Raw genomic sequence first — 19,331 nt, forward strand, 5'->3', positions numbered from 1 at the left:
TTAAAGTCATTTCCCTTATTTCTCCTGCCCAAACTGTTTAAGAAATATATATATATATATATATATATATATATATATATATATATATATATATCTGAAAATTCCAATTACACTCAATTTCAGAATTCTCCTAAGGAATCAAAACAATATATATATTTTATAACAGATTGCTTTTCATTTGATTTTCATCCGGCTGTATTTCCCTCCTGTCTTCTCTTTATATTTTATTTTAAACCCTATATATTACACAGGACAATGGCCTCTAATTCATTCCATTTGGGGTCCGGGATTTGGATGTGGGCAACTGTAGTATGTGTCCAGACTATGATCCAGTTACTCCTAAGCTCCAATTCAATAGACGCATTTGCCAACAAAACTCTTAATAAACAGGTCATTGAATTTTAAAGCTGAAGGGAACCTTGGGGAACACAGAGTTCAACCCCCTGTATTGTAAGGGCTGGGGGGGGGGGGGTGATAACTCTGAAGCCAAGGAATTTAAAGTCATAGGCGAGTCTCACAAAACTAACTTCAAGAAAACAAGAACTAGACGCTCAGATATCCTGATTTCAATTCTGGGTCTCACATGTTCTCTCGTGAGACAGGCTTCTGGACTGTCTGCCCGCTCACGAGGAGAGGGTCCGGGGAACTAAGTTTGCCAGGAGCCTGAGTATCCATTGGAGACCCCAGGACACCTTCTGGACAGAGGCTCCCCCCCCCCCCACACCCCCCCCCCGCCCCCTTCCCCTGGAAAGTGCCTGGGCTCACGTTCCCCGCGGGCAGTATCTAGGAATCTTTGATGACTTTTTTTTTTATATAGCAACAACGCTGCTTTTTTTTTTTTTTTTAAATCTCTTCCTCTGTTCTTGGAAATTCTTTGCAGACTTTGTGTTCCTGTGCTGCCCGTGCCCGGAGAAACCTGTAGGTAGTTTGAGGTCTGCCATGTGCAGGTTCCCGGAGACGTCCACTTACAGGTGTGTTTTCTCACAAAGGGGGAAGGGCGGCTGAGCACCCCTGGCGGGAAACCCCGAGAGGAAACGGGACTCTGCTCACCGCCTGGAGTGGAGCCGGAAAAGCTCCAGCTCCCCCTCCCTCCAGCCTCCCGCTCTGATCGTTACCCGCCCAGTCCTGGCAGAAGAGTCCTCCTCAGAGAGAAACGGAGCAGAGCTTCCTATCGAGGAGGAGAAGGCAGGGCAGGCAGGGCAGGGCAGGGCCCTTCCCGCCAGGGTGGGGAGAGGAGGCTGCCGGAGGAGCTCTTCCCGGAGACGGAGGCGGTGGGAGCTGGGAAGCGGATCTCTTTTCCTGCCGGAGAGGTGGCTGCTGCTGCTGCTGCTGCAGTCACGCCTCCTTCCCCGCGGCCAGCACCGCACCGGCGCCTCCATCAGTCAGTGTGAAAACTCATTAGCTCCACAGCAATGATCCCTCCACTGCTGAAGCTGGGCGCTGTGCTCAGCACCATGGCCATGATCTCAAACTGGATGTCCCAAACGCTCCCATCCTTGGTAGGACTGAATGCCACGAGGCTGTGGACGCCTGACACCTTAGTAAGTCGCTCGGGTGGGTTTGGCCCTCGTGGGAAGTGCGCGCATTAAAGCCAACCGGGGTTCTCTCAATGCTTGTGAACCGGCAGACGCTGAGAGTTTTTGCTTCTCTGTGTGATAACTTTGGTCATTTTATTTTTTTTTAATGAACACTTAAAAATTGTATTAAAAAAAGATAGACTTCCCCAAAATTGCCTCTGAAAAGGTAATTACTAGACTCACTAAATTCTTCAGCATAAAAAGCTTGACTGTCACTGTACAAACCTGAGGTTCTGCGAGGATTCTTAGAGACATTTGTTTTGCTGTCTTGTTATCTTAATACTTCTTTCCGTGTCTGTCAAACCCCCTTGATTTGTCCTGCGGAAGTGTATTCTGTCTGATCTATAGTTGTGCTGCAGCAGGTTGTTCCTGGGAACGGAATTTCCTGTGACTCTTGGCGATGCATTCACAGAGGAACCAACCTCTTTTAAAAGATAAATGAATACAGAAACCGCAGCATTTAGAGCCTGCCGGAGAGAGACCCTTCTGAAGCTAGGAAACACCAAGAATGGGGTGACTTGCCGGATAAAAATCATCTCTCTGCATGCTTTAATATTTTAGAAAGACTCTTCCTATTATAAGTGTAGCCCCCGGAATCTTTCTTTCACTTGAAGTGAACGGCTTTTTAACCCTTCCCCGAATGATAGGAAAGTCTCTTCAGAGAGGCTGAACCATGGTTTCGTAGCAATACTCTAAAACCCTTTCAAATCCAAATAAAAAACTATGGGTGCTTCAAATAGAGAGTTTATAACTTCAAACGGAAGGACTCTCCTAGCAAGACCATTTATTTCCCTGCTGTTAAATGGAATGTGCAGAAACAATTAGCTCTTGGAGGTCTTTCCTTTTTTTATCTTATCTGCTGTTAGCCCTGGATGACCTCAGTGAGTCAGAAAACGTCAGATCCTAAGGGGAAAGTAAGTCTCTCTTTTCAAGACTGCTTTGCAGTTAATAGTAATAATTACTCCATCAATCGATGTGGAGTTAACTGAGTATAGAGTCAGGTCAAATTAATGACATAACTCGCCGGATTCACCCAGCACCCAGGGCACCGGCAGAGCGCACAGAAGGCGAACTCCGACCTGCTTTTAGGTTTTCACCTCCCTGGAGTCACTGTTGAAACCTCAGTGACCCCTTATCTCTGCACGATCTGCACGTGGCTGGAGGGAGATGAGAGAGAGGTGTGTGCACTTTTAAAGAAAGCATATGTCATCAATGAACAATTACGGAACAAAGAAACTCACAGTATTTCATATTTACCAAGCCAAATTTTCTCAATTGCGAGCACCTGAGGGTTTCCTACCACTTGGTTGTTGAATGAGCTCTCTTTCAGGAAAGGAATCTAAACCAAGAAGTTCAGGACTGAGTTACAATATTTTTCAAACCTGGCACCTTGCTCCTGAGATAGATATTTTGTGCGTAGACAAACGTCAGTTTGGTGATTCCCTATTGTTTATGGAAAAAAGGGTCAGATTTCCTAAATGATGCCTGATTCCTTTAGGATGTCTAGCTATCTTGTAGTTTTAAAGTACATGTATTTGCTTTGTGTTCTGGTCGTTCATCACAAACATTGCTACGGTTTACAGATGAGCTGACACAACTGAATACTCCATCAGACCAACAAATAAAGCCCAGAAAGTTCAGGAAGGTGTGCACCACGGTATTTACTGGAAGGGACAGAGAGGCCAGGGTGCAGAAGCTTTGCTGCTGCTGTTTCTCTTCTGCATGCTTTACCAAAGTGGTATACCTCACCGAAGAACTATGTCTAGGATGGCATTTCCCTACCTTAATTATTCAAGATAACTGCTTGTACTGTAGAATTCCCATGGTGAAAAATGAATGAATCTGTATTTCCCAAATTAGGATCATAAAGTGTTCATGCTGGAAAGGCTCTTAGGAACCGTCTCAGCCAGTCATTTTCACACTATTTTTGGCAGTCATGTCCCCCTCTATTTTTCCCCCCGAAATTAAATCTTACATAAACATACTGAATGGACATCTGTTGCATGTAACTTGAAGCTGAAACCCCATGTGTCAAACGAGGCATTGGTCACAGAAATAATAAGGGATAGGGGACGGCATTTCCTGGGCCACCACCCTCGGCCCCTCCTCACACAACCAGCCCCTGGCTGCAGTCCTGACAGCTCCGGCCACAGAGACCTTAGTGCGCTCAAGAGCTTGCTTAGCTGGAAGTAACTGCTCTCATCCAACTTTCTCATTCCACAAGTAGGAAGACAGACCCAAAATGTGTGAGTGAGGACAGAGATGTCCTCCAGATGGTTAGAGACAGAGCTAAGGGGAGAAGCAAGTCACCTGGCCACACCCCTGCCCCCTGGCCATGCTCGTGTCCCTCCATCCTGTTCAGGCCGGTACCCATGACCTTGGACTCCCCTCTTTCTTAGACTGAAGGGTTGACAGCGCCTTCCCAGTCGGTAGGTCTCTGAGGTCCCTTCCTTCTCACCTTTCTCACCCTGTGATCTCACTCTAGGTAGCACGAATAGGATGAGCTGTACACACACACACACACACACACACACACACACACACACACACACACGTTGATCTTAAAATTTGATTCGTGAGCGTTTGTGAAATTGTCGGCACAGGTAGCTAGCTATTATTACTAAAGGAGGTGAACAAAGGGAATCAGACGTTGTTAAACCTCACGGACCGGGGAGCTGAACTGGACCATGAGCCTGCCTGCTTCATTAGGAAGTTACAGCTTCCCACACTGCCCAGGGCATCCCCTCATCCTCTGCCACTGGGACCTAATCCCCAAGTGGGCAGGAAGGATTCCTGAAGGAAATGAAGGAATAAAAAGACAGCAGGTGAAATTCCTCCGCTAGGCGCATGTGCAGAAGTCAGGCTGGCACGGGGTGGGGGTGGGGGTGGGGGTGGGGGTGGGGTGCGTCCGCTTTGAGGCATGCGCGGTAGCAACTGAGGTGGTGGCCACTGAGGCCTGTCTGTCTAGCTTGGGGAAAGGACAGGATTGGATAAGGGACACAGAACCATGGAAGATCTAGGAAATGGATTGGTTAGGGGGAGGGACCAGCTGAAACCCATGAAAGATTGAGTAATTGATTGGTTAGTTCGAAACAGTGCCTGGTCCTTCCTAAGCCCAAGAGACTATAGCCCAAGGTTAGCACAGAGCTTGCATGTTCTAGCCCTTTCTCTCTCTCTCTCTCTCTCTCTCTCTCTCTCTCTCTCTCTCTTGTCTGCTAACAGCGCACGCCCTGAGCTCTCATGCGCAGCCATGCGGCAGGGCAGCTAAACGGCCAGCAGGTGCGGGGCTGGGAACAGGCCACTGGGAGAAGCTAAGCTAGCCGGATAGGGACACAGACTCGATGGCACAGAATCTACGGACACTGGCCTTCCTCCTGGGCCCTGAGGAACACCACGCTGGGCATTTCCCACGGCGGGACAGACGGAGACGAGGCACTGGAAACCTGGGGGCGGCTCCAGTCCCACCCACACACGAAGCACCGAGCCTCAGCGTCCCAGAGCTGCGTCCCTGGAATGCTCTCCTTGTGACTCCGTGAAAGGACCCCATTGCCACCCGCATCAAAACGTGCAGACGGCCAAAGGCGTGGATTTACACTAAGACGGGCACAGTCTCCCTATAGAAGGGCAGTTTTAAATGACCTGTAAAGTTTAGAAAAATAAGAAGAAATATAGGGTGTTAATAAGGAAATGGCACTTAAAATCTGTTTATGGCAGATGTCTCTGAAACAGGCAGTGTACATTTGATTGTTTCAAAAACCCGAAAGAAGTTCTTAAATTTCCAGGCTATGTTTATTAGTAAGTAGTAAAATCCAGCTCCTTATGAAAATAAGCTCCCTCTCGCTTTTCTTAGAATCCTGAAACACTCCTTCCTCCTCTTTGGTCCTGTGTTCCTTCTCTCCTCCCCTGCCCCCCCCCCCCCGCCCCTCCTAATCTGTCCCTGGGCCCACTGACCTGTGGAGGGGCAGGGGTCTGCAGGGGCTAAGCCTGGGCGCTGAGGAAGCTCGGGCCCCTGTGACGCTTCCTTATCATACTGAGGAACTTCCCCTGGAGCCCAGCTTCTGAGAAGACCCCTTGCTGTGTGGCTGCCACACCAGGCCCAACCTGGAAAAGAGCAACTGAACCGGAGACCCTCAGCGAATCCCCGCTCTTCGGGGAAAGCCCACCCACGGAGGTGGGAAGAAGCCTCAAAGGGACCCGTGGGCATACACGATTTGTTGTGCTACATTGCCACCTCTCTAGCTGGCGTCCCTCTTAAGTAAGCACGTCCGTGAGTTACTCCGTTTTAAGCGCCACAGAACAAGGAGACTACCCCGGCCGCCAACGGCTCAGCACACTCCTGGCGTCTTATCTCCGACTGCTGGATGGAGACAGCCGGCTTCTGTTTTGTAAGGATTGCTTTTCTTCCCCAAGTCCGCAGCCCGTGTCCATTTTGTGAAGGGCCAACCAAACAAACGGAGGATGGAGAGATGGATGAGCGAACAGAACGGCACATCTCGAGAGCGGCCCTTTTCAGAGAAGAACAGAGACACGGAGAAGAGGCTGGGTTTGTTCCTGTTGAGATACTTTATGCAGAAGTGAGACCAAACGGGGGGGGGGGGGGGGGGATGACAGAGGGAGGGTCACATTCAGCCCAGCTTTCCCACCAAGGCAAGGGGCTGCCGAGGAGGCGGTGACATTGCCATCACGCCGGGTTCAAACAAAACCATCAGTGGAGACACACAGCTGTCACTGAGTGGAGAGTCAAAGCATCCGTTATGACTCTTGGGTGACCAACCAACCAACCTAAATTTGATGATGTCTTTGAGTTGATTCCTTTTTTGTTTCCTTTTTATAGTTGTTGGGTTTCGTTTTGTTTTCTGTTTTGTTGTGTTTTTTTTTTTTTTTCCTGAAAGCCTTAAGGTTCTCTGGAGCGAAATAGATTTTGTATTTCAATGCCAGCTCATCTCCTAAGAAGCAGGAAGCAAACGGCGAGGCAGTGACATCTTTATTAACACGTCCTCCAGCACGCAGCTTCTTGTTGTCGTCTGGGTCTGTCAACATCTCTCTAATTCCTGTCCTCGCGTTTCTCCCCTCGCCACCGCCGCAGCCATCAGCATGCTGAACCACATTTCACTCGCGGAGGCCAAGCCTATCTCCAGACGGAAAATTTACAAGCAGTTTTCATCACTCAGATATCTCCGCTCTAAATCAAATAGGTTTTAGTAAGTGGATTTTCTCTTCTGCTGTATCTCCCCCTCCTTTCATACACCACTCGCAGTAGCTAGAGCCCTCTTCCTTTTTCCTTAGTCTGTACTTTTAGGAAACACCCAGAAACTCAGCATAAAACACAAGACCTAGCCATGTCCCACCAGCTGATTTTCAAAGGGTCAGAGTTCCGTCCCTTTGCCTGGCCCTGATAAACACCTTCCACAGAAATAGCCGCTTGCGTCGCCAAGACATCACTGCTAACTGCCTCTCTGGGTTGCCAATGGCCACGTGTCTCAACAATGTTTGGAAAATGCCCTTCACCCACCTGCGTGCATCCCCTCCAAAGCACAGGATTTTGGCTGCTGACACATGGACACAGGCCACCTACCTGCACTTATCTGCAGAGAGGGAACATAATGAGCTCTGGGCTTCAAGTTGGAGAAAGCTGGCATAAGTCCCACTTGTGACATTTACTAAATGGGTGACTTGGGGAAAATTTGCTTAAGTTTTTTGAATTTCAGTTTCCTGATAAGTAAAATAAGATATTATGTATTTCTAGTCCATCTCTAAGGGTAGTTCATTCAAAAGAAATGAGGCTAATGCAAGACAATAAATTTTCCAAATAGAAAAACCTACTGAAAGGCAAGATTATTTTATTAATTTGTACTTTTACCTTGATCTTCAGGATTCTTCTAGTCTAGCACAAAGTCCTTGAAGTGTTGGGCTAACTTTTTGCATGGGAGCTTTATACCTAGAAAGCATCATTTTGCAATTAAATTATAAGCAAAGAGTGCAGACTTGAAATCGAATTATTAAAATGATCATTTCATCCTATTTACAGCGCTCTTAAATATTTCATAAGTTTTGTAATAATAAAAACTGCCAAATAGTTCATTTAGTTCTTCTAATTAACACAAAATGTTCAAAGGGATGGGATCAGTAATCACTGTGATGAGCAGTGTTTTCAATGGTAATGAACTGTGTACACCCTCCAGGTTCAAGTGCAGGCTTCACAATTGTTCAGAAAATGATAGCAGTGTTGTTATTTTCATGGCATGGAGAAGTTCAGGTAGCTGGTGGTGCCCTCTGCCTATTAAACTTTCCTTTTCTTTTTCTTTTTTAATTGAGAGTCAGGGAGGCAGAAAGACAGATTCCTGCATGCGCCCTGACCAGGATCCATCCAGCAAGCCCCCTACAGGGCGATGCTCTGCCCATCTGGGACCAGTGCTCAGTTGCTCAGCAACCAAGCTATTTTAGCACCTTAGGCGAGGCCATGTGGCCATCCTCAGCACCTGGGGCCAACTTGCTCTAATCATTCAAGCCATGGCTTCAGGAGGAGAAGAGAAAGAGAAGAGGGGGAGGGGGAGTGGTGGAGAAGAAGATGGTCACCTCTCTTGTATGCTCTGACTGGAAATCAAACAAGGGACTTCCAAGGAACAGGTCAATGCTCTGCTGCTGAACCAACTATCCAGGGATGTTAAACTTTCAGGATCTGAAATCAGACTATGCAAGCACCAATTCCAGCTCCACTGATTACCTTGGAGCCAGCTCCTTACTGTCTCTAAGTCTCAGTTTCCTCATTTATAAAATGAACAGAAGGACATCCTCAAGTCTATAGGGTTACTTTCTGTGATATTCAAAGGCAGCAATGCACGTGAGCTGCCAAGCAATGGCCACCACGTTTGCTCTTTCGATTGCATGAGTTTTACTGACACCTGGATACTTGCTCTTACAAGTTAAAATGGGTGCAAGTCTTTTCTTGTTGGTATCCAAAACCACTGTCATTCCTTCCACAGGCGGTCTCAGTAGGTGTGATTTTGATCCTCGTTTCCACGTCAGTGTGGGTGCCCTAAAAGGAGACCGCTAGAGACACTCGTGAAACTTCCTTGACTCACCACTAACCCGGAAACAGAGGTCTACATCAAAGCCCACAGGGCTCGCAAGCTCTCGTCTCATCTCAGATATTAGCATTCTTCTCTCGCCAGTTACCTTCTCCCTGCCCGAGAGCTAACTTGTGAGAGCCGAGATCATTCAAACGAACTCTGTCTGTAGTAGAGAAGGTCGTGGTTCTTCTCAACAATTCTTGCAGGAAGACAGCGGGGAAGGGCAACCAAGGCTCCCGTCTTCACTTGTATGAAGCTGGCACTGCAGGGCGGGCGGGGGTGGGGTGGGGTAGGGAAGCTCAGTGAGCATCAAACCCCATTCTCCTCTCCCACATCCCTCACTCCAGACAGCAGCGGACACCTCGCCCTGTCATGATAAGCTCCACACTGGTTAGCTAGACATTTGGCAGGTGAACATCAATATTAATCCTGCCAGGTTCCATAATCACTGTTTGCACTGCTGTTAAAGACATTTTAATATTCTAATTGGGTGGCCCTTGCTCCTTTTATCTGAAAGCTAAATTTACTCTGGTGACAAGCCTTAATTTTCTGACATCTTTTGAGATCTGTGTCCACTTTGAGGGGAAGCCTCGTGGTGTCTGCAGAACCTTTGTCTGGATATATTAATCCCGTTCTGTTACTAAGCTTTAAGCCTTTAATTGTGTCATTGAAGCAACTCTGCTTAGCTGTTTCCTTGTCCATTCTGCAGATAATCTCTCTGCCTTTTTTCTTCTTTAATACAAAATAATAATAATAATAATTTTAAGACCCTATCTGACTCTAATGCTGAATACATCTAATTCTGAATACATCTTTCTATCCCAACTGGATATTCAAGTATAAATCCTTGGAGACAGGGGTGAGGGAAGATGGAAAAAGATAGAAATGGGAATGAATCCAATGCCCCAGAAATAGAAAAGGCACAGAAGACTTCTATGAAATATCCAAAAAGAAAAAGGAGTTTGTAAAAAAAAAAAAAAAAAAGAGCCTAAAAAGACCGGTTTGGCATCGTTTGTTTTTCATTATAGATCAATGCCAAGGACTATGACATCTTTATGAGTCACCCGAGTTTATAATTTATAGCTTGCTCAGTGTGTGTTCCTGACTACTGCTGGAACGCTCATCGCTGCCCTTAGGGACTATCGCAAGAGCCCTTGAAATGAAAAAGAACCATGTGTTGGCTCATGGCATGGGATGAGCTGGGACCTGGGACAGGATACACAGGAGAACGGAGCTACCCTACTGCGAATTCCAGAGGCAGAAGGTCCCAGGGTACAGAGGCAGACCTGTGGCGAGAGAAGTCATCCTGACTCCAGTCCCTTTGAGAATTTGCTCCCGACCTGTCTATAGGCAAATGGAGCAGCCCAGTAACTCAAGGCATTTTGCCAGGTGATGCCCTGCCAGCCTCTGTTCACCGCCTGTTCCTAGCCCCATCCCGGCTGTCCCACACCCCAGTCCTTCTCTCACTCTTCCTCGGCCAAGCAGCCTCCAGCCTGACCCACCGCACACCTTCTTTTCTACACCGCATTCATCTTCTTCTTCTTCTCCTGCTCATACAAGAAACACCTCCCTATCTGCTCAATCCCTAGAAACCGTAAAAGGAAAGCTAAGGACTCTCTGGTCCCTGGTGGGGAAGCATGCCAGAGCTTGCTAGAAGGTGGCCCATTGATTTATCGACTTCCGCAGCAGAAACAAACTCAGACGCAAATTGGATGGTTGGTCCACGCAATGTTGGTCAGGCAGTTTTTCTAGACCCGTGTGATGGCTCTTTAAAAACAATGATCTGTGCGTTCAGTATCATATCCATATGGCTGCGGCAGCCCTGGAGTTAAAAGCAGGACTCCTGAGCTGTGCTGTCCAGTAAGGGGGCCGCATGGGGCTCCTGAGCACACACGAGGTGGCCATTCCAACCTGAGCAAAAACGCACAGTCAAGTTCAAAGACTGGGTGCCGAACGCAAAGTATCACACGTGACTAATTTTTACACTGGCCCCATGCTGACCTGAAGCTATTCTAGATCTATTGATTTAAATACAATGCATTGCCCTGGCCGGTTTGCTCAGTGGTAGAGCATCGGCCTGGCGTGCAGAAGTCCTGGGTTTGATTCCTAGCCAGGGCACACAGGAGAAGCGCCCATCTGCTTCTCCACCCATCTCCCTCTCCTTCCTCTCTGCCTCTCTCTTCCCCTCCTGCAGCCAAGGCTTCATTGGAGCAAAGATGGCCCGGGTGCTGGGGATGGCTCCATGGCCTCTGCCTCAGGCGCTAGAATGGCTCTGGTCGCAACAGAGCGACGCCCCAGATGGGCAGAGCGTCACCCCCTGGTGGGCATGCCGGGTGGATCCCGGTCGGGCGCATGCGGGAGTCTGTCTGACTGTCTCCCCGTTTCCAGCTTCGGAAAAGTACAAAAAAAAAAATACAATGCATTGTTATAATTAGTTTTGCTTGTCTCCTTTTCCTCTTCTAAATGGCTAGTAGAACATTTTAAATGGCGCACGTGGCTGTCGAAATATTGCTCTCGGAAGGTGCTGCTCTGCAGAGCACTGGCTGGTTCCCACACGGCGCGGCCACACACAAGCTGTGTGTGCTCGGGCAGGCGGATAATGTTCTCTTCCGGGAAGTGGGAATAATCACCCCCGCTTCTTTCCACCCGTGCTCCAGCAAGTCCGTGACTGTGAGGTGCTCCTGGGAACAGGGCGTGACCTTGAGCAGGCGGCATTCTCCAGCCTAGGCGTCCCCCAAAGAACAACTCAGTGGCTGCCGACACTCTCGGGGCTGGAGGAAGTCAGGAGTGGTGCCCTGTGGCGTCCGCCACAGCTGCTGTTTGTACAGTGCAGCGTGCACGCTCAACGCCCAGGGCTCCCTGAACTCTGCTAGATAAAGAAAAAAAAGGAGGTGACTTATCTTTGCTCTGGATAGAAGGCATGTGATCAGGCAGACAGGAAATAGTTCATGTATCTTGTAGCTGGATAGAAACTAATTGTTGAAATAAGACGTATGTGAAAGACACATAACAATGCTAGACGGTACACACTGAACGCCTAATGAATAGGACAGGCAATCCTTCAGAAGAGGTGGAACCCGCAAGGTCCGAGCAAATTGAAGGTTTATCAAGGAGCTATTCCGAGCAGGAGAAGCAAAGTTGAGTGATGTACAAAGATCCAATCGGGGTGTCACGCTTTCAGGACCTGGAGAGCCCGATCTGTGTAGCTGAAGAGAAGTTTCCTGTAGGAAGATACAGGAATAAGACTAACATAATAGGAGGCAGAGCGGGAGAAACGGAATGCGACTTTATGCTAAGGTGCTAAGGTGCTAGGGAGGTAGGGGGGTAGGGGGGTAGGGGGGTAGTGTGGGAAGAGCGTTTGGGAAGATCGACTTGGCAGACGACACCGAAACAACTCCTCCGGGACTCCGCATCCTTGGCAAAACAACGCGGGCCTCATGATTTTCTACCCTATATTCTTATAAGCTACCCTTCCAACTTTATTAATAACTAGCCCTTGACTACATGGGAAGCCCCTGGGGGTAGAGCTTTGCTTCAGAATATCACTCTTGAAGAATCATTCCTAAAAACTATATTACGAATTCCCATTTATGTTGGAGAAAGACAAGCGAACAGATCTGAGGTAGTAAGACTGGCCATACGTGTCTAAGTGGTTATCAGATGCTTCTCAAGTTGCTTTAGTATGTCCGAATATAGCAACAAGCATTAAGGGGGGGGGGGTGGCGTGGGACCGATGCATCGTTAATAATCCAGAGCCTGAAGGAGGAAAAAGGTTCTTCTCCTGAGCCCTGGTCAAGGGAGGTTTGTCTGCCTGAAGCTGTGCTGTCCACGTAAACTGTTCTCTCTCTCTCTCTCTAACTTTAAAAAATAAAAACACAAACTTCAATCATTGAAAAGATGCTCTGCTTAACACGCCACACACCCGCCTCCTCCCACACACCCGCCTCCTCCATGTCCCGCCACGGGGTCTGTGACTGGTGTGTTCCCCTTGGTTTTCCCAGACCCAGATTAGCCCCAAGGAAGGATGGCAGGTGTACAGCTCAGCGCAGGACCCCGACGGGCGATGCATCTGCACCGTGGTGGCGCCGGAACAGAACCTGTGCTCCCGCGACGCCAAAAGCAGGCAGCTGCGCCAGCTGCTGGAAAAGGTAGGCGTCCCGCGTGCCCACTGCGTGCTGTCCTGGGGGGTCTCCCGTTCTCTGAAAAGGAAACGCGGGAAGGCAGGGAAGGGTGCTCAGGGCCCTCCCCCATGTCTGCCCCTTCCTGGGAAGGAGCGCCTCAAGCCTCCTGCGCTGTTCTCTTTGTGGGACCTTTCGCTTTTCCCAGCCTGGTCGCCTTAAGACTGGCTCTCTACCGCGGCTCTTCATACCCAGGCGGTGTCTCCGTGAGGAACAAAATGCAAAAGCAGGAAGTCGTGTTCCAAGGCCGGAAACTGAGCTCAGCTCTCAGGATCACACCGGGCTCTCTGATCCCGTTAGCAACCTTGCAAGGAAGTTAAGACAGTGGCAACACCCTAGGCCGGCTCTGTGGACAGACAGTGAATAATTCCAAGGGTTCATCACCATTCTCTAAGTCAGGGGTCCCCAAACTACGGCCCGCGGGCCACATGCGGCCCCCTGAGGCCATTTATCCGGCCCTCGCTACACTTCTGGAAGGGGTACCTCTTTCATTGGTGGTCAGTGAGAGGAGCATAGTTCCCATTGAAATACTGGTCAGTTTGTTGATTTAAATTTACTTGTTCTTTATTTTAAATATTGTATTTGTTCCCGTTTTGTTTTTTACTTTAAAATAAGATATGTGCAGTGTGCATAGGGATTTGTTCATAGTTTTTTTTTTTATAGTCCGGCCCTCCAACAGCCTGAGGGACAGTGAACTGGCCCCCTGTGTAAAAAGTTTGGGAACCCCTGCTCTAAGTCATGCCTTCGAAGCTCTTCCATTTCCTTCAGCAGTATTCTCTACATATAATTTCCTTCAGCCTGGCTCCTAACAATCAGACGCAGAATGACCTTGCTTTAGTCTCTTTGACAGCAAGAGTCAGCTCATGAGAGGATATGTATGTTTAGTGTGGGGAGAACAACAACAACAACCCCCCCCCCCAAAAAAAAAAAGAACAACGAATGGTTCTTTCAGTTACTCTCATTCCGAATTCTCCCATGTCGGGCTCTGAACAGAGTATAGGCCAGCTGGGGTGTCCAGGCTGACGGAAGGTGACAGCATGTTAGAATTTTAAATACTATTGGGGATCATAAGCTAAATCAGGTAGCATGTGCTTCTAGAGGACCTCATGCTCACCAGGTCACTCTGTGCCATATTTTTCCCATGACCGTCCAATACAACCATGACATCAAATGGGAGCTTTTTAGAGAAAGAGAAGCTAGAAAAATGAAATCATCGCATTTATTAATAACAGACATTAATAGTGTGACTTTTTTTTTTACTGCCATCTTTGACAATCAGTTTCCTCTGTGTATATAATTTGGAAGTCTCCTGATAGGAAGAAGACTTTTTTTCATGATTTTATGCAAAGATTAGTCTGCTCTTCCTTCCCCTTCCTGACAGCTATCATTATATATTGTTTCTCTCTTAAGTCTCTTTTTATAAGAAGACCCCATTGTCCCTCCTCCTTTAGTAACCGTCCTCCAGACAAGAGCCAACGTCATTTCAGTCAGATTAATGACTCTAGTTAACATGCCTCTCAACTGTTAGAAATCATGAAATATGAACTTTTTTTTTTTTATTTTTTATTTATTCACTTTAGAGAGGAGAGGGAGAGATAGAGAGAGAGAGAGAGAGAGAGAGAGAGAGAGAGGAGAGACAGAGAGAGAGAGAGAAGGGGGGGAGGAGCTGGAAGCATCAACTCCCATATGTGCCTTGACTAGGCAAGCCCAGGGTTTTGAACCGGCGACCTCAGCATTTCTAGGTCGACGCTTTAACCACTGCGCCACCACAGGTCAGGCGAAATATGAATTCTGATTGGTCTTGGGAATTGTCTTCAATTTGGATTTCCCTTATTTCTATGGGGGAAAAAAATCTCAAATATATAGTTTAATATTGTTTGGTTATTAGGGAAACTAATTACATTGGTAAAAATATTTATTCTTTTAATCCAGTTCTGCCTTTCCATTTAAAAATGTCTTTCCTTTAGATGACCGATTTTCTGTGCCTGGATTTTCTATGCAAAAATGATTTTTTTCTCCATTAACCGTGAAGAGCAACATTATCTTAAGACACCATAAATTTACTTGTGTTATTATATTTTTCGGTATAGCACTGCATATAGACACCCACACATAGGCTGACAACTCTTTAAAAATCAGTTGAAAAACACTTAAATAACATCTGAAGGTCGGGAAGCAGATAATACCCTCTACAGGACCAGGGTGAAGTGTATTCCAGAGCTAAGATAAAACCAGGACTTAGTGAAGGATGACTGAGGCCAAAACGTGCAAGTGAGGAGGTGGGCTGCAGGCCAGGATTGACCTTCCTGTGAGCAGTCCATCCAACGTGCAACTGAGTGTTTTAAAGAAGGTTTAGAAAATCACACCTTTAAAAATGTATCCATACCTACCGGACACCATGGTCACCACACATTAGCTTTATCCCCTTTCCCATTTGGTGACATTGTGCCAGCAGAAGACTGGGAAGTTGCGTGCACTCTGAGAACAGCGTGAGGAAAACGGCCCCGCACCCAGAGGAAGGCGTCTCACACCCCATTCCCTGTGCAGACCGAGCCGGCCCATCCTCGCTGGCCTCTCTCTGTGGTTTCACGTGGGTCCAAGGTACCAGATGGCAAACAGGAGCATCACCTTCGCGTTCAGCACGTGGCCAAGCATTAGTCCTTCCGTAAGAGAACAGTAACAACAGGTCCCGTCCGTGAGAACCGCACCCACTCCGTTCAACCCTCCTAGCAGAAGCAGCTGTCTTTCTAAGCGTGCGTAGTGGAAACCGTTGCTCTCTGAGGTTAAAACCACCTTCCAGGGCCACTCAACCAGCAGACTGTGGAGCTCCACCAGATCATTTCCTCAATTCTGTGCGAACATTCCCTAGAATGCCTCTGGTGGTAGCCACACCTAATTGAACAATGCTCTTTTAATAGTGTGTATATCACAGAATAACTAAAAAAAAATGCAGTTGGTTGCACAATATTTCAGGTCTTAGTGTGCCCAAACTAAAACAAAACAAAACCAAAAACAAGTATGTTAGCTATGTAGCTTCTGTGTCCAGTTAAACACACCCCCCGTACGGACTAGGTCAGTATTTCCTAAACTGGGATTTTTGAAATCAGATGCCAGCAACATCCTCACCAATAAAATAATTTTAAGCAACACTCTACCAGGTGTCCCCAAACTACGGCCCGTGGGCCGCATGCGGCCCCCTGAGGCCATTTATCCGCCCCCCTGCTGCACTTCTGGAAGGGGCACCTCTTTCATTGGTGGTCAGTGAGAGGAGCACTGTATGTGGTGGCCCTCCAACGGTCTGTGGGACAGTGAACTGGCCCCCTGTGTAAAAAGTTTGGGGACCCCTGACACAATCCTTGACCCTTGAAGATTCCTACCACAGTGTTCAATACTAAAGGTTCTGGGAAGCCCTATAGTTAAGAAACCCGAATGTCTATTTTTTAACCCAAGCCTATCTGAACATATTAAACTGTTGGACTCCCCTCTCCCCTCCCCCACACTCCCAAGTAGCCTCCACACTCATTATGAATGAGAGTGAAATCTAAGTTAATTTGCATTCAAGTGTGAAAGCCCTCAGATATTTTATTTATACAAAGAACCAGAATAAAGCAGTCAAAAAATTTATCAACGAAGAGGGACAGCGAGCTTGCCAAGCTACGATGCAAAGAGGCTCTAAGCCCAGGGACACACGTGGGCAGTTGAGTGGCAGCACCTCAGAGACAAGCAGGCCAACAGAGGGGCCACAGCAGACGGGTCTCCTTCCCACACGTCCAGTCAGAGGGGACCCAGGCTCCAGGTGTCAGCAGGACACACACTCTCAGTGGGTCTCTGTAACCGGTGGGAAACTCAACAGTCCTGGGGACAGCCAGCTGGCAAAGCCAATGGCAGCCCAGAGCCATGTCCTTTCTAATTGGACCACTCTACCTCTAGCCATGACCCAAATGCAGATCTTGTCATTGTGCAGGACGCTGCCATACAGAAGTCAGAACCAAGAACTCAGCAAAAAAAGCCACTCTCAGTGCTGTTTCCCACAACGCAAATAAAGTTGCAAGTGAACTAGACAGGGTGAGTCCGAGGCAAGATAAAAGGGAGGCTGTTTCAACCCCCAAGTATCTCCCAGGTCCATCATTCTTTAATGGTACCGCCGCTGCCTCGGGACCTAGAATTCCCAGGAGAGTATCAGCCATGCCGAGGACGGGTGTCTTCATAGACAAACGCCATGTTCTAATGGGTAGTTTTTCTAACACAAATGGCTTTTCTTTATTCATGCTTAACCGTAATGAAGCTGCAAAGTATTCTGAAAGCATTGCATTTATCCAAGATGCAGTTACTGTGCTTTCAAAGATGTCTCGGTAATTTTGTGCTTTTTTTTTTTTTTTTTTAAATGAAGCTTTCAGCATGTAGGAAGGCTAGTAAATTAATAACATTTGGGAGTCATGTAATGAGATAGCTTTCCCAATAAAAGAAGGGGAGACTTTCCTTAAAATATTAAAATCCTAATTACACATTTACGACCTTTGAAAGCCTAAGATAATTTCACCCACTAGACAGTTACTGAGCAACCCCTCTGTGGCCGGTTCCGTGCAAAGCCTGGGAGATAAAAGATCTGAATAAGATGCAGAGTCTAATCTCATGAAGCTCACGGGAGGGCAGTCGGTACCCGGTTCTCATCCAAAACACACATTCCACCATTAGTTTTGATATAAGCTAGACTGTTATGAATCTGTCCTGACAAGACAGGGTTCATCAAGGGCAGAACTACGGATCGAGACAGCAGACACAGAACCAGGAAAATCTGACCCTTCTCCAACAATAAAATGAGAGGAGCCGGCGCAAGCCCGGGCAGGAGCTAGTCCGCCGCCGTCTCAGTGAAGGCCCAATTCCGAGGAACATTCCCAACAGGGAGTTCTTCAGAGCCAGCTGGTCTGTCAAGCCTGGTGACTTCACCAGACACAAAAAAGCGTGTCTCTGCACAATTCATCCCTTCCTTAGTTGTAACGCACACGTTTTGCAAGGGAAATAACTTTTTTACTCATCCCATAAAAATACACGTCTATTAAAAATGCATGGCATGACATAAAAATATATAAAACAAAGTAAAAGCCACCTGAAATCCCACCACCGTTTGTTTGGTGCTCATGTTTTCATATTTTTGACTGTACAAAACAAAATAATACATTCTTTGCGGATGGATTTATGCATACTATGATTATACAAGGACCTCTTTCTACAATGTTGATTACTTCTCCCCCACGCCCCACCCCTTACCAGAAAGCTCGGGTTAACAACCTAACATGTATTCTTCTATAACCCTTCCATGTGCTTCTCCATGATGATTTGCTTATATACTCCATTTTCCTTTGCATGGGTGTGTGCACGACAGAGAGACTTGGGTTGAGGATTTAAAAATCAAACCACATAGATGTCTTACATGTGCTTTTCTCATAGAAAGCCCTCCACGTTAAGCGTTGCTTCTCAAAAGTGAGTTGACAAAGGGGTCACTCGGGGGCCTTGATAAGATGCAGATTCTGATTTTTCGGACAAGATTCTGCACGTAGGACAAGCGCCCAGGAGGCTGCCAGAGCCGCTGCTCTGCAGACCAGACTTTGAGTAGGAAAGGCACCGAGATCTGTCTCGTCCTTCGAAATAAGTGTCATCATATCCCGGTCCTTGATTCCTTTAACTGTTCTCCTAGGAAGAGGCCTTCATTTGGTTTTGCTGCCACAAGAGTCAGGGCAGCCCTTCTGCACTGCTCCGTGCTTTCTAGGTCATCTATTTCCTGCTTCCACACCGCCTGGGGCTCAATGAACCTGGGATGGTGCCATCCACTCCACATGCACTTAGGCGTTTACCGCCTACCTACCAGACACTCTGATACAGCTGCCCTTTCCCGGATCCTTAACTCAGCAAGGAAGGGGGTGTTTCGGCAGGTGTCTGAGTCCTACCTGACGAGATAGGGTTCATGAAGGGTGGAACTCTGGATCAAGACCACTTGTGTCGGTCAATTCAGTCTCACCTCTGGAAGCATTTCCCGGGCACCCAGCAGTAACTGCACTGGAATGAACGCAATCTATAATAAGTCTATTAGACATGTCAGACCATCCACAATTGCTAAGCGTCCCAGCTCTTGTAGAAGTCAGAGCGAGTACTTCTACAAACAACACATTTCAACATTTGTCAAAGTGGAGTGCTGATAAGCTTGGCAAAGCCCTGGAATAAAAAAAATACCATTTTTTCTTTTAACATTTTTCTGACATAGTAAATTCTTATTTATATTCAATCATTTCTAGCTCCAGGATGTCTGTTTTATTATTTCCTGCCTGGGTATAATTTTCTCTTGCCGAATTCTTTGGAGTGCTTATCATGAAGAATTGTCCTTCTAAAAAGATGTCGCGTGGACACACAGTCATGCTTTTGGTACTTCCCGTCCTCTATGTGAATGTCGTTGTTTGCTGTTTCAGTTGTGATTGCCTCTTCCTGTAAACAGCCAATAATTTACAGCCCAT

General features: G+C 47.3%; 1 protein-coding gene across 1 annotated transcript in view; it reads left to right on the forward strand.

Moving 5' to 3' along the window:
- The window catches only part of OLFM3 (olfactomedin 3), a 181,137-nt gene that overhangs the window by 136,759 nt on the left and 25,047 nt on the right, over positions 1–19,331 (forward strand). Inside the window, exon 2 of the mRNA XM_066353187.1 lies at positions 12,649–12,795. Within this exon, the coding sequence (XP_066209284.1) occupies positions 12,649–12,795 (147 nt within the window). The remainder of the gene's footprint in view (positions 1–12,648; positions 12,796–19,331) is intronic.

The sequence above is a fragment of the Saccopteryx leptura genome, chromosome 11 (assembly GCF_036850995.1).
Source record: "Saccopteryx leptura isolate mSacLep1 chromosome 11, mSacLep1_pri_phased_curated, whole genome shotgun sequence".
Classification (NCBI taxonomy): Eukaryota; Metazoa; Chordata; class Mammalia; order Chiroptera; family Emballonuridae; genus Saccopteryx; species Saccopteryx leptura.